General features: G+C 35.3%; 1 protein-coding gene and 1 pseudogene across 1 annotated transcript; both read right to left on the minus strand.

The window, feature by feature from the left end:
- Nucleotides 1-1,354: 1,354 nt before the first annotated feature.
- LOC131055482 (uncharacterized) lies at nucleotides 1,355-3,600 on the minus strand. The gene has a single exon (XM_057989967.2). The coding sequence runs from the start codon at nucleotides 3,317-3,319 to the stop codon at nucleotides 1,511-1,513; it is 1,809 nt and encodes a 602-aa protein (XP_057845950.2). The 5' UTR covers nucleotides 3,320-3,600; the 3' UTR covers nucleotides 1,355-1,510.
- Nucleotides 3,601-4,663: 1,063 nt separating this feature from the next.
- Nucleotides 4,664-7,010, minus strand: LOC131055470 (uncharacterized; annotated as a pseudogene).
- Nucleotides 7,011-13,169: the final 6,159 nt, after the last annotated feature.

Here is a 13,169-nt window from a genome sequence, read left to right on the forward strand (position 1 = left end):
CTTTCTCTCTATCTTGTTGTTTCTTTAGGCTTTCATGGACCCTTTGGTGGTAGCGTTTCATTGATCAATATGCAACACTTATTGCATATATTTCATAAAATTTGTACAAGATTCCAACAAATAAATATCATGTTTAGTTCAACCATTGAGTATAGTGATCTGTAGAATTACAACCATTAGTATTGTGTTTGGATCTTGAGTTTAATTGCCAATCTTATATGATCAACATTATGCTTGGTTATGGATCTTATATTTAAAAAATGATTAGATGGCTGAAATAATTTGTTTTCATGGTTGCTCATAGCGAGTAGCTAAATCATTAGTAAATTATTTTCAATTGAGCACCTATAGTTACTTATCATTTCTCATCCATTAATATTGTTGGTAGATTCATATTCTAAATGTGGCGAGGTCATCTCAATATTGCATTCTCAAGTAGATTATGAAGCTTAAAATATAATTCCATAAGATTCATCCAAAATGTGAATGCTTATTATGGGTAGGTTCAATTTTCGACCTTGGAAAGATTGCCCTATTCCTTGGTTTGGCTTATTGAGGTGGTGCACTCTCAAGGTAATTTAACTAAGACATTAATTTAGATAATAGTTCACATTAAAACCTATCAAGACCCTCTTTTAAAGTTGTTGTCTAGGAAAACGAATTATCCATTATTATATTTACGATTATTTCACATACTAATGAAAATATTTCCTCAACTTTATGTGATGGATAGTAAAGAGAGTTATTGAGCTCAATGGTTATAGAAAAGTTCTCTAATAAAAAAGATAAGATGACTTCTTATATGCTTATTAATATTTTCTAAACTCTAGATTTTTTATTAAGTAGAGAAAGGAAGCATTTGGTGCAAGTTGTAATCATAAAACTTTAAGGCACGAGCTAGAATTGAAATTGATATTCCTCTAACTAAATATAGACCAGCTGCAATTTGAAACTATAAAGACTAGACTCTACATATTTTTTCATAAACTTTTCAAAAATCGAAACAAATCTAAAAAATTAGAAATCTACAAAGCAAATCTATATAAGATAATAAAATTATGACAACTTAATAAAAAGTGAGCACAAAAACTAAAATTCGAAATGTAGTTTCCTTGCATATATCTTTTAGCGCTTTGAAAAATTTACTAGAAAAAAATATGATTGCTTGAAAAAAATGATGAAACCATAATTCTTGTCCAAATTAAAGTTTTAATACTCTTTTTAAGAATAAAAAATCAAATCATCTTGAACAAAAGAATCTCAAAAATTAAAATTAATAATGTAAATTCAATATTACAAATTTATAATGAGAGATCTTTCCTCTAAATTCATTCTAAAAACATACACGATCACATCCAGAAAAGACCACAATTAACATTTAGATTATAGAAAACTGATATCCTTAAAAAATATCAATGTTAATATACTACACATTCATAACATAATTACACTTTGAAAAGTAAAATTTTAAGAGCATTAACTGTAACATGCATCCCCTGTTACTAGCCCACTAAAAATTCATACCATGGTTTGAAACAGAAGCCTCACCATCGTTATCCTCTTCTTTGGACTTTTCAGCTTCAAGTCTGTACTGAGCATATATGTCACTTCTGTAGAACTTCCTTGTCCTGAAAACAAGAATGCCTGAAACAAGAGCCCCAAATAATGACACCAACGTCATTATGATGAAACTAAGGCGAAAGCACTCATGTCCCATGCAGGTCAGCTTATTATGAGCTGTTGCAGGTGCATTAGCTCCCTGCAACAATTCTGCAGAAAAGTACTGTTTTCTGGCTTCTTTATCATATAGTTTTCCAGCTACTCTCACTGAGAGAAGATAGGATCCCAGTGGGCTTGCAGCAGCTCCAAAATTGTAAAGAGTAGCATAGTACTTTAGACCAAAGAGCTCTGAGATAACAGCAAAAACCACAGGCCATTGAGCTCCAAAAGACAGGCCTATAATGATTGAGGCTACATATAGTGATCCAGGCAGAGCAAATGCTATAAAAATATGCCCAATACAAGCAATAAGCATTATTATGGTAAACAACAAAGGTCTGGGAAATTTGTACTTAAGCAAGAGAAACTCAGACAAGTATCCTGACACCACACGGCCCAGAAAGTTCCAGATGCTGATGAGAGAAACAAAAGTGCTGATATTCACAGGAGTGTATCCCAGAGATTGCCCAATCTGACCCATGTTATCAATGGCAGTGAGAGTGGTTCCAACCCCACAAGTAGTGGCTATAAATAAGATTATCATGTCCCCACTCACAAGGGCCTGTGGAATGGTGAAGTCCTCTCCTCTGGTTGGGCCCTTGAAAATTCTTGCCAGACTGGATCTTATGGATTCGGGCTTGTCTTCCTGTTGGTTCGCAGGAGCTCCCCTGCGCGAATCTGTTAACTTGATCTCCCTAGGGTTTTGCTCCTTGTTTTTACTTCCAACAATATCAATCTGCAGAGGCTTCTGAGACCCTTGTCCCCTCCGAGAAGAGAGTTTTTCAAGCTTCATTTTGTCAATCTCTGCATCAACAACCACAAGAAGATTAAACATAAGGAAAAGAATGGCAAAGACAGCTACAATTTGGTAGCCTGATTGTGGAAACTTCTTCACTCTATTCTCAACCACAGTCATGACCATCAGAAACCCTGCGAGGGCTAGGGCTATGTAAAGGAAGTTGTAGAAGCGCTTCAGCTCTTTCTTCTCTGTAATCACTTTAGTGGGTCTCACTATTAACATGACAGCCAGGGATACTGCAGAGGGCAACACACCAAGCAGAAGAATTACTCCTGTGTTGTTCTGGCCATAGATAGCATGGTATATTTGAGTGAAGATTGCTCCACTGAGCCCTACAAATCCCTTAAGAATTCCCAGCACACTTCCTCTGCTCTGAGGGAAATTCTTGACACAGGTAACCAGAGACCCTGTATTCGCAAAAGTCTGAGAATTGGATCCTATGTAGATGTATAAATACATCTGCCAAGTCTTGGGCTTGGCAATCCTTTGGGTCACAGATAACCAGATCATTAAATAACCAGTGATGTTCATAATGGCTCCTATGCCCAAAACTACCCATGGTGGAGTAACCTCGTTGATCAGACCAGACAAAATGCCAACATTCCCTCCCAGATCTTTGAAAAATCCCAATGTGGTCAGAGTCTCTTGATCATAGCCCAGGACTGTTTTAATCGCTTGTGAGTATATACCAAATATGTAAGTCCCTCCTGCAACGGACATGATCAGAAAAGATATAAATACCACAAACCATCTTCCTGTAGCCACATTTCTGGCCAAAACAGAGAACTCTGTTTTATCCATTCTTACTGCAAACAAAATTCAAACGCAGTACCTAGAGTAATGTTTTTCTGACTTGGGTTCTGCAATCAATGGCAGTTTAGATATTCAAGAATGTACCCAGTCCAGCAATATGAAGAGCATCCCTATATTGTACAAATCAAATAACTATAACGTGCACTTAAAATATCTCATACAATTCTTGTGATCTCTTTTCCCATGTCTGATGATATTGATGGGTTTGGAATCTATTAGAGGTGTAATTAAGAACTAATCAGCCGTAAGCCATCGTGGAAGATTCGACAAAAGAATCCAAGAATACACAGGACTTTGATTCTTAATGCAGTCGATAGTGAGAAGAATTATAACTTAGAATTACATCAAGCTAGGTCAACAAAATATTTTTTTGTTCAAACTTGTTACATTGCACGATCTCCAACTTAAGCTACTATACAATTGAAGTGTATTAGTTTATATTGCGTTTTTTAATTTAAGTTTCAAAGAAGTTATGGACTGATAAACAGTCACATCTTGTAACTTGAACTCCTGAGCGTGACATTTTTCCAAAAAAAAATTATATGCCCGGGTTTGATAGCTTCAGAACTCAATATAGTCCAATATAGTCCAGGGGTACTGCGAGGTTTTTCAATGAATCTTGGATTGATAGTAAGATATGTTTTGGGTAATATATTGGAGAGTAGGTGAAAGTTGGAAGAAATGAACATTGTCTTTGTTAGACTAATTAGTTAGAATACAATTGAGTTGATCTTGTGCGGAAAAACTAAATATAAATGGATACAACTTATAATTTAATCAGACAAGAAAATGATTAACTTAGGATATTTATTATATTGACTAGATTTGTTGCTATAATTGTCACAATTGGAGAAAGATACAAAATTGTGTTATTTACTTCAAGGATATGCAGGTTTATTCATCCATTGGCTTGTCCCCAAATCTTTTTCATTTTCTTTTAGAGCAAGGTGTTGATCAAATGCTGGACTATAGTTAAAAATAAGTCTATTGTTGGGCAAACTTTTTATGGTATATTCAAGAATATGGTTATCAACAATGTCCTTAAGAATGTTGTAGTATGAGTACAATAGAAGATGATCTTTTTTATAGTGTTGCCAAAAGAGTAGTTCGATTAATTCCTTTCGGTTGTCTTTTGTACTGGCATTACACCCTAAATATAAGTAAACAAAATTGCACCCTTTTATCCATATTGACAATTTTATCTAATTTTTGAACTCTTGAACATCTTGATGATAGATCTTAAATACTGATGCAAAAAAACATACACAATCATATCCAAAAACGTCCACAATTAACATTTAGATTTTAGAAAACTGATAGCCTTAAAAAATATCAATGTTAAATATACTACACATTCATAACCTTATTACACTTTGAAAAGTAAAATATTAAGAGCATAACTGTAACATGTATTCCCTTGTTACCAACCCACTTAATATTCATACCATCTCTTATTTGGCTACGGTGGTTTGAAACAAAACCCTATTTATCATTATCCTCTTCTTTGGACTTTTCGGCTTCAACTCTAAACTTAGCATAGATGTCACTTCTGTAAAACTTCCTTGTCCTGAAAACAAGAATGCATGAAACAAGAGCCCCAAATAATGATACCAATGCCATTATGATAAAACTAAGGCGAAAGCACTCATGTCCCATGCAGGTCAACTTATTATGAGCTGTTGCAGGTGCATTAGCTCCCTGCAACAATTGTGCAGAAAAATACTGTTTTCTGGCTTCTTTATCATATAGTTTTCCAGCTACTCTCACTGAGAGAAGATAGGATCCCAGTGGGCTTGCAGCAGCTCCAAAATTGTAAAGAGTAGCATAGTACTTTAGACCAAAGAGCTCCGAGATAACAGCAAAAACCACAGGCCATTGAGCTCCAAAAGACAGGCCTATAATGATTGAGGCTACATAGAGTGATCCAGGCAGAGCAAATGCTATAAAAATATGGCCAACACAAGCAATAAGCATTATTATGGTAAAAAACAAAGGTCTGGGAAATTTGTACTTAAGCAAGAGAAATTCAGACAAATATCCTGACACTACACGGCCCAGAAAGTTCCAGATGCTGATGAGAGAAACAAATGTGCTAATATTCACAGGAGTGTATCCCAGAGATTGCCCAATCTGACCCATGTTATCAATGGCAGTAAGAGTGGTTCCAACCCCACAAGTAGTGGCTATAAATAAGATTATCATGTCCCCACTCACAAGGGCCTGTGGGATGGTGAAGTCTTCTCCTCTGCTTGGGCCCTTGAAAATTCTTGCCAGACTGGATCTTATGGATTTGGGCTTGTCTTCCTGTTGATTCACAGGAGCTCCCCTGCTCAAATCTGTCAACTTGATCTCCCCTTGGTTTTGCTCCTTGTTTTGACTTCCAACAACATCAATCTGCAGAGGCTTCTGAGACCCTTGTCCACTCTGAGAAGAGAGTTTTTCAAGCTTCATTTTGTCAATCTCTGCATCAATAACCACAACAATATTGAACATAAGGAAAAGAACGGTAAAGACAGCTACAATTTGGTAGCCTGACTGTGGAAACTTCTTCACTCTATTCTCCACCACAGTCATGACCATCAGAAACCCTGCCAGGGCTAGGGCTATGTAAAGGAAGTTGAAGAAGCGTTTCAGCTCTTTCTTCTCTGTAGTCACTTTAGTGGGTCTCACTATTAACATGACAGCCAGGGATACTGCAGATGGCAATACACCAAGCAGCAGAATTACTCCTGTGTTGTTCTGGCCATAGATTGCATGGTATATTTGAGTGAAGATGGCTCCACTGAGCCCCACAAATCCCTTAAGGATTCCCAGCACACTTCCTCTGCTCTGAGGGAAATTCTTGACACAGGTAACCAGAGCCCCTGTATTAGGCAAAAGTCTGAGAATTGGCTCCTATGCAGATGTATAAATACATCTGCCAGGTCTTCGGCTTGGCAATCCTTTGGGTCACAGACAACCAGATCATCAAATAACCAATGATGTTCATGATGGCTCCTATGCCCAGAACTACCCATGGTGGAGTGACCTCGTTGATTAGACCAGCCAGAATTCCAACATTCCCTCCCAGATCTTTGAAAAATCCCAATGTGGTCAGAGTTTCCTGATCATAGCCCAGGACCGTTTTAATCGCTTGTGAATATATACCAAATATGTAAGTCCCTCCTGCAAGGGACATGATCAGAAAAGATATAAATACCACAAACCATCTTCCTGTAGCCACATTTCTTGCCAGAACAGAAAGCTTTGTTTTATCCATTCTAACTGCAAACAAAATTCAAATGCAGTACCCAGAGTAGTGTTTTTCTGACTTGGGTTCTGCAATCAATGGCAGTTTACAACTTCAAGAATGTACCCACATGATATATAGAAATCCAGCAATATGGGAAGCATCCCTAAATTGTACAAATCAAATTACGAGAACGTGCACTTAAAATATCTCAAAAAATTCTTGTGATTTCTTAGACCATGTCTGATGATATTGATGGTTTTGGAATCCATTAGAAGTGTAAACAAGAACAGCTAATCAGCCGTCAGCCATCGTGGAAGATTCGAAAAAGAATCAAAGAATACACAGGATTTTTTTTCTTAGTTCAGTCGATCGTGAGAAGAATTATAAAGAAAAACCCCAGGCCAGGTCAACAAAATATTTTTGTTCAACTGGTTGCATTGCACGATCTCCAACTTAACCACTGTACAATTGAAGTATATTAGTTCAATTACGTGTTTTTAAAGTTTCAAGAAGGTATTGTCTGATAAATAGTCAAATCTTGTAACTTGAACTGCTGAGCACGACATTTTTCCTTAAATTATAATTCGCACGGGTTAATCCAGCTGGTATATAAGAGGTTTGTCAAGGAAGCATGGACGGCTGGGAATACTATTAATTATTAAAATTGCATTTCTTTACTTAAGAATCTGACTCTAATTAAAAATAACAGTTGCAGTAAAATTTTATATTTAGATTTAGAAGGGTGTTTGGTGCAGAGTGGTTGTTGTAATCACTTAAATGATGAGTTTGAAGCTTTCTTCATTTGAAAAAAGAAGAAACATTTTAGATTTGGAAGGTTGTTTGCTGTATTGACAAAGTTGCTATTGTAATCATTTAAATGATGACGAGTTTGAATCTTTCACAATTAAAAATAGAAGAAGAACAAAAGTTTTAGATTTAGAAGGGTGTTTGTTATAATGACAGAGTTGTTATGGTAACCATCCAGTTTGAACCTTTCACAATTAAAAGAGAAGGAAATCGAAGTTTTAATTTAATTAATTAATAAGTAAATGACAGGCATTTGCATAATTATTAAAAATAAAAAGAGGATAAAGCATGAGGAAGCTTGTTTTATTTGGTGATGGTAGAAGATGGAGAATCTTGAGAAAGTGATAAGAAGACATTAGTACAATTGAAATCAAATGTAGTGTGTAGTGCCTCGTGGTGTATGATACTGCTTTCAAGGGTGAAATACTATCTTTGGGCATGTTGGTGGCTTGGATCCTCACAACTATGTCTTCTATACTAAGTGATGTCAAATATATTGCCATCAATTAGGATGAACCAATACGTTTAAATAGAGAAATTAAATATAAATATTGATATAGACTAGGTATAAGCAACCATACTCTATGTATATGAATACCTTAATATATTATTGTCATTAAACATTTGAGTATACTAGTTGTTGATATTAAGACCTGAATACCTTTGTTAAGTAGATATAAATAATAGGCTACACATACATCTAAAGATCTATAATTGAATCCCTTTAACCTTTCCTACTAGATATATAACCTAAAATACAAAATACATAGCTCTATAATGATATACCAAACAAGAGCTCACTAAAGACATGAAATAGTTTATATTACTAAACAATGTATATTGATAAATCTCATTACATGCACAAATGTCTAAGCATGTATTAGACTTGATTTCACAAAGATTTAACTTAGAGTTGTAATACTAATTCATCCATGTAGGTAGGAAGCTACAAAGAGGACAAATATGTGAATTCTAAAAAACTATTGATCATTTAAACATTAATATGGGAGAAATACAACTATCAATATAAATATAAAAATAATAATTAACACTCAACCTTTTCATCTCAATATAATGCACAAGATAAATAGTCATCTATAAATAGGAGATTAGCTAGGGATCCTCAAGGTTGTCTCCAATTTATGAATAAGAAAATAAGACCAACCAAAATTATACCATCCTTGGTAAAAGGGGTGGTTGCTACCATTTTTACTTTTTGCCTGAGTAAAATAAATGGACGGTGTTTCCTTATTTTACTTCAGTCACTTGAACCATTAAACTTAAGAAAATAAGTTTAAATCTTAGAAAGATATGAGATTAGTTTGTTGGCCAAATACTAAATGATGGATTTTTACTAAATCATTACTTCCACCATAGACTATGGATTACCTCTCACAAGCCCATAAATGTAATTGTATTAAAGGGGGTATCATATCCTTAATCTGTGTAATTTTCTCTCTAACATCACCTCTCAACCTAATTATGGATATACATGAGTTGATTAAATATGGCGAACAATCAAGTCAATGTTAAAATACAAGGGTTGGATAATTATAGTTCATGTCATTGTGTGTCTAGAAGGCTCTATAATGTTCTACCTCTTGTTGCCTCAATAAGATCTCCCTTCAATTTAGAATGTTTGCTAGGTTAAGTCAAATGCAACTAGAATTAGAGTATTTGAACCTCCAAGATATTGAATTAGTAATAGGCAATCATTAGGCCATGTTAATGATTAATGCCTAGAATTATTGTTATACCTTAAGAACTATATATCATTCACTTGTATCATAGAGGTGAAATATTGCCAAGGGTATCCTAGATGTAAAACTGAATTGGCTGAGTTGGTTGTTACCTCTACAATGTAGGTAATGAAAAAAAAATATTATCATTGAATCAGAAGGGTTAGTAGGAAGTCAACTATAACACAAAGGTGATCGATGCTAGGTGATACCAATATTGTAAAGGGGATAGTTAATGAAATTATGAAATATATGCGATTCTAGGCTCTCATGCATCAACCTAGAATCAATCTAGTTTTCATCATATCATGTAACATTTAAATAGGTGTGAATGGATTTGAATTTTGTCCACAAGGGAGAGCCAAACAAGAACAAATCCACACATAATATAAGTTTATGATGGGTTGTGATTAGGGATTGATTAAAGGTATGTTAAAAACTACTATAAAGGAGGAAATTATGAACTAAAATAGCATAAAGCATGAGACATAAAAACTAAATGCAGAGCATAAGTACATATATGGAAAGAAGACACAAAGGGGCACCTATGATAGAAAGCAAAACCAAACTAGGTTGGATAGGGGCACTGGACATTAGAATTCTAGAGTGCTTAGATGCAAAAGGTAGTGATATGAATGATTTCATGAGGTTTTTGGGCTTCCACTATACAAATATCAATAAGAAATGGAAGGATAGGGGTGTTAGGTGCCCAAGTCTTGTAATTTTTCCTTAAATTTTGGGTGATGAACATTGTCTCAATCTACATAGTCTGTTTCTATTTTTTGCTCATCATCAATTCTTAGATCTAGACTTGCACATAAAAAAAGAGATGAAAAATGGATGTGTTGTATAGGGTCTTGTCTAAGTCAAACATTGCATTGGTGTTCCGACCTCCACAACAACAAAAATGATTAATAAATAGTTTGTTCCCTTAGGGGAGCAAAGATAGGCGAATGAAACAAAATGACAATGATTGCCTCATGCATGAAACCCTAGCTTGGATCTTATGATGAAGATAATGTATATTTGCAAGTCCTTAAAGTAGCATGATGTCCATACAAGGATTAAGCTTGGATGTGTTTGATGTTGATCTTCAATTTTTTTCTCTTGATATGTCTAAATCCTACAACAAATGACTTGAAATGTTTGCATAATATTTCTCATAAAAAATGAATTTCCTTATGATTGATAAATTGGAGATATTGACTTTTAAATGGGAAAGAGAGACAAATTTATATGTGACAAACACCTTTTTGATTGCAACTTTTTGGGAGAGGTCGATAAAGGGAGACAATTGTTAACAACCCAACATTGAATTTTAAATATTTAAATTTGGAGCCAAATAGGGAGGGCACTAGCATTGGGTATTATTGTCCAACCCAATTAGGCTACACAAAGGAAGCCCGGATGAGGTAGAAGCAAATTTTTTAAGGAAGTTGAAGAAAGGTACTGGAAAATACAAAGGTATGTTACCCTTTAAATGTTTTAGATGTAGTAAGATTGGTCATATTGCAACTAGATGTCTGAAAAGGGAAAATAGATAAAGTTTAATGAAAAAAGGGGAAAGTTCAATAAGAAGGCATATTATGTTAAGGATGACACAGGTATCTCAGATGATGAATCAGACTATGAGGATGGTGATTGTTTGTTTTTGGTAGAAAAGGATGTTCCTAAGTATGACATCTCTAAGACTATTACTAACACATTTCATGCTAAAAGAGATAAGAATGAATGGTTGATTGATAATGGATTCTCAAATCATATGACTGACGATAAAAGAAAGTTCATAAAGATTGAAAGGTATGATGGAGTTTCGATTAGATTTGGAGATGATCAGACAACACAAATCGTTGGTATCGATTCAATTACCTTTGATGGAAAGCATAACACTGACAATGTTTATTATGTGAAGGGTTTGCATCATAATCTCTTAAGTGTCAGATAGATGTGCGAAAATTGATACAATGTCATCTTTCAAGACAATGGACGTGAGATCCAGAAGGATTCCAGAACAGTTATTGCAGTTGGAAGAAGGACAAATGGAAACATGTACTAGTTGGAAGGAGCTACAAAACATTGCTTGATCTCACAACTTGATGACAACTGGCTATGGCACCAGAGGATGTGCCATATCAACTTTGATAACTTGGTACATATCAGTTAAAAGAGTGCAATAAGAGATCTGCCTAGATTGTCAAAACTGGAGAACAATATCTACAGGGAATGTCAAATAGGAAAGCATACCAAAATTACATTCAGAGGAAAGTGTTGGCAATAACAATGCAAGAAAACTGAGAGGGGGGGGGGGGGTGGTGAATCAATTTTCACCAAAATTAATCAAATTAACCTCAACTTTAGATCTGATCAAGAACAACAATAGAAAATATAAACACCACATCAACAACACACATAACATAGTTTTTTGACGTGGAAAACCTGGTTAAGGGAAAAACCACGGTGGGAACCTACCCACAATATGATGATACTTTGCAGTAGTATGCGTAAATATTACAATATAGAATGCACATGCATTCATGCACACTGCCTAGAGCTCACTACTCAAAACAACAAAGGGCTACAACCCTGGGAAGGCTCATTGCCTTACAAATATTGGACAACAATCCAGATTACATGAATTGAAAGATTAGCATCACCAAATGCCTGATCACAGTTCCGGTTAAGCACATTGTCTGCACTGCAACACTTCTCTGCTCTCCCACACACTTCTGAAAGATAAATTCACTTGTTTGCACATACAACACTCTCAAAGAACATAGATAAAAACCACAGAAATACATCTTATGATTACAAAACTTATTTATACAAATCATCTACCTTAACCTCAAGGTCGGCTCAACACATAAGACCTAATTATAAAATTACATTGCACAATACATAAATCAATATGCAGACCAATACAATGTCGGCAAGGACATAACATGGACCCAAATCAAAACCTCTAACACGCAATGACAACAAATATCTTCCCAAGATCATCCACAACACGCAAGAACCATCGGGTCAGCCAAAAAGTCGTACAACACAAAGAATACCACCAAACCAATAAAATATTTAATAACGTGCACCACGATCAATGTGGACCACCAAAATGCATAGAACACGATCGAAGAACATCAACAAGCAATGTCAATTCCTCCACAACAACCACAACAACTCAGATAACTAGAATCATGATTATTTCATCACCGGAGCTCAAGAACACCAACAAAAAACTGAAAGATATGCTTGTGAAGTTCCAAATCATGAACCACTTGAATCGAGGACACACATGAACCTCCTAAACACTCTCCAAAATATGCACAACATAAAGAATCAATTTCAGAGCAATACAAACTTGAAATCACAACTTTGCAATATAGAACCAACAAAAAAATGAATCATCCACTGGATCACATAATTCGATCAGATCACCTTCCAGAACACTAAAACTCATATTGAATCAACTAGAGATAAGTATCTCAAAACCCATTAATCTGCATCAACACATCTGCAACCAAACCAACTCTTGGCAACACCAAATCACAAGAAACACATGAATATGTTGACATCAATGACAACAACACATTCCAACAACTCTAATATCCAACAATGTCCCCCTTTGGCATATATGGCAACATATCAATGTGAAAAAAAATAATGCAAAGAAAGAAATCAACTCCAACAATCTCCCCCTGAGATCATGCACACATAGCTCTCTACCTCAAATAGATAAGACAATTTTTCACATGCATCTCTCCCCCTTTGACAACAATGCCAAAGACACATACAAATCATTATTCTCTTCCTCTTACCAGATAATATCTCCCCCTAAGACACACACTCAAAAAATTATGAACAACTGAACCACATATTGACTACTCCCTTGGAGTAGCAACACCCACTCATCAATCCAGATATCAAGATAAGACTATGAAGTCCATTAGATTGATGCATCTAGTTCACAACAAGAGGGGCAATTACCCCTAACTTCTCTCTCAGATATACAAATGTATTTGCAGGCAAAGGCTTCATGAAGGTATCTGCAATCTATTCCTTTGTA

Source organism: Cryptomeria japonica, chromosome 5 (assembly GCF_030272615.1).
Source record: "Cryptomeria japonica chromosome 5, Sugi_1.0, whole genome shotgun sequence".
In the NCBI taxonomy this organism is placed as follows: Eukaryota; Viridiplantae; Streptophyta; class Pinopsida; order Cupressales; family Cupressaceae; genus Cryptomeria; species Cryptomeria japonica.

Coding starts and splice junctions, on each gene's coding strand:
- LOC131055482 (XM_057989967.2), bottom strand. CDS start 3,319: ATGGATAAAACAGAGTTCTCTGTTTTGGCCAGAAATGTGGCTACAGGA.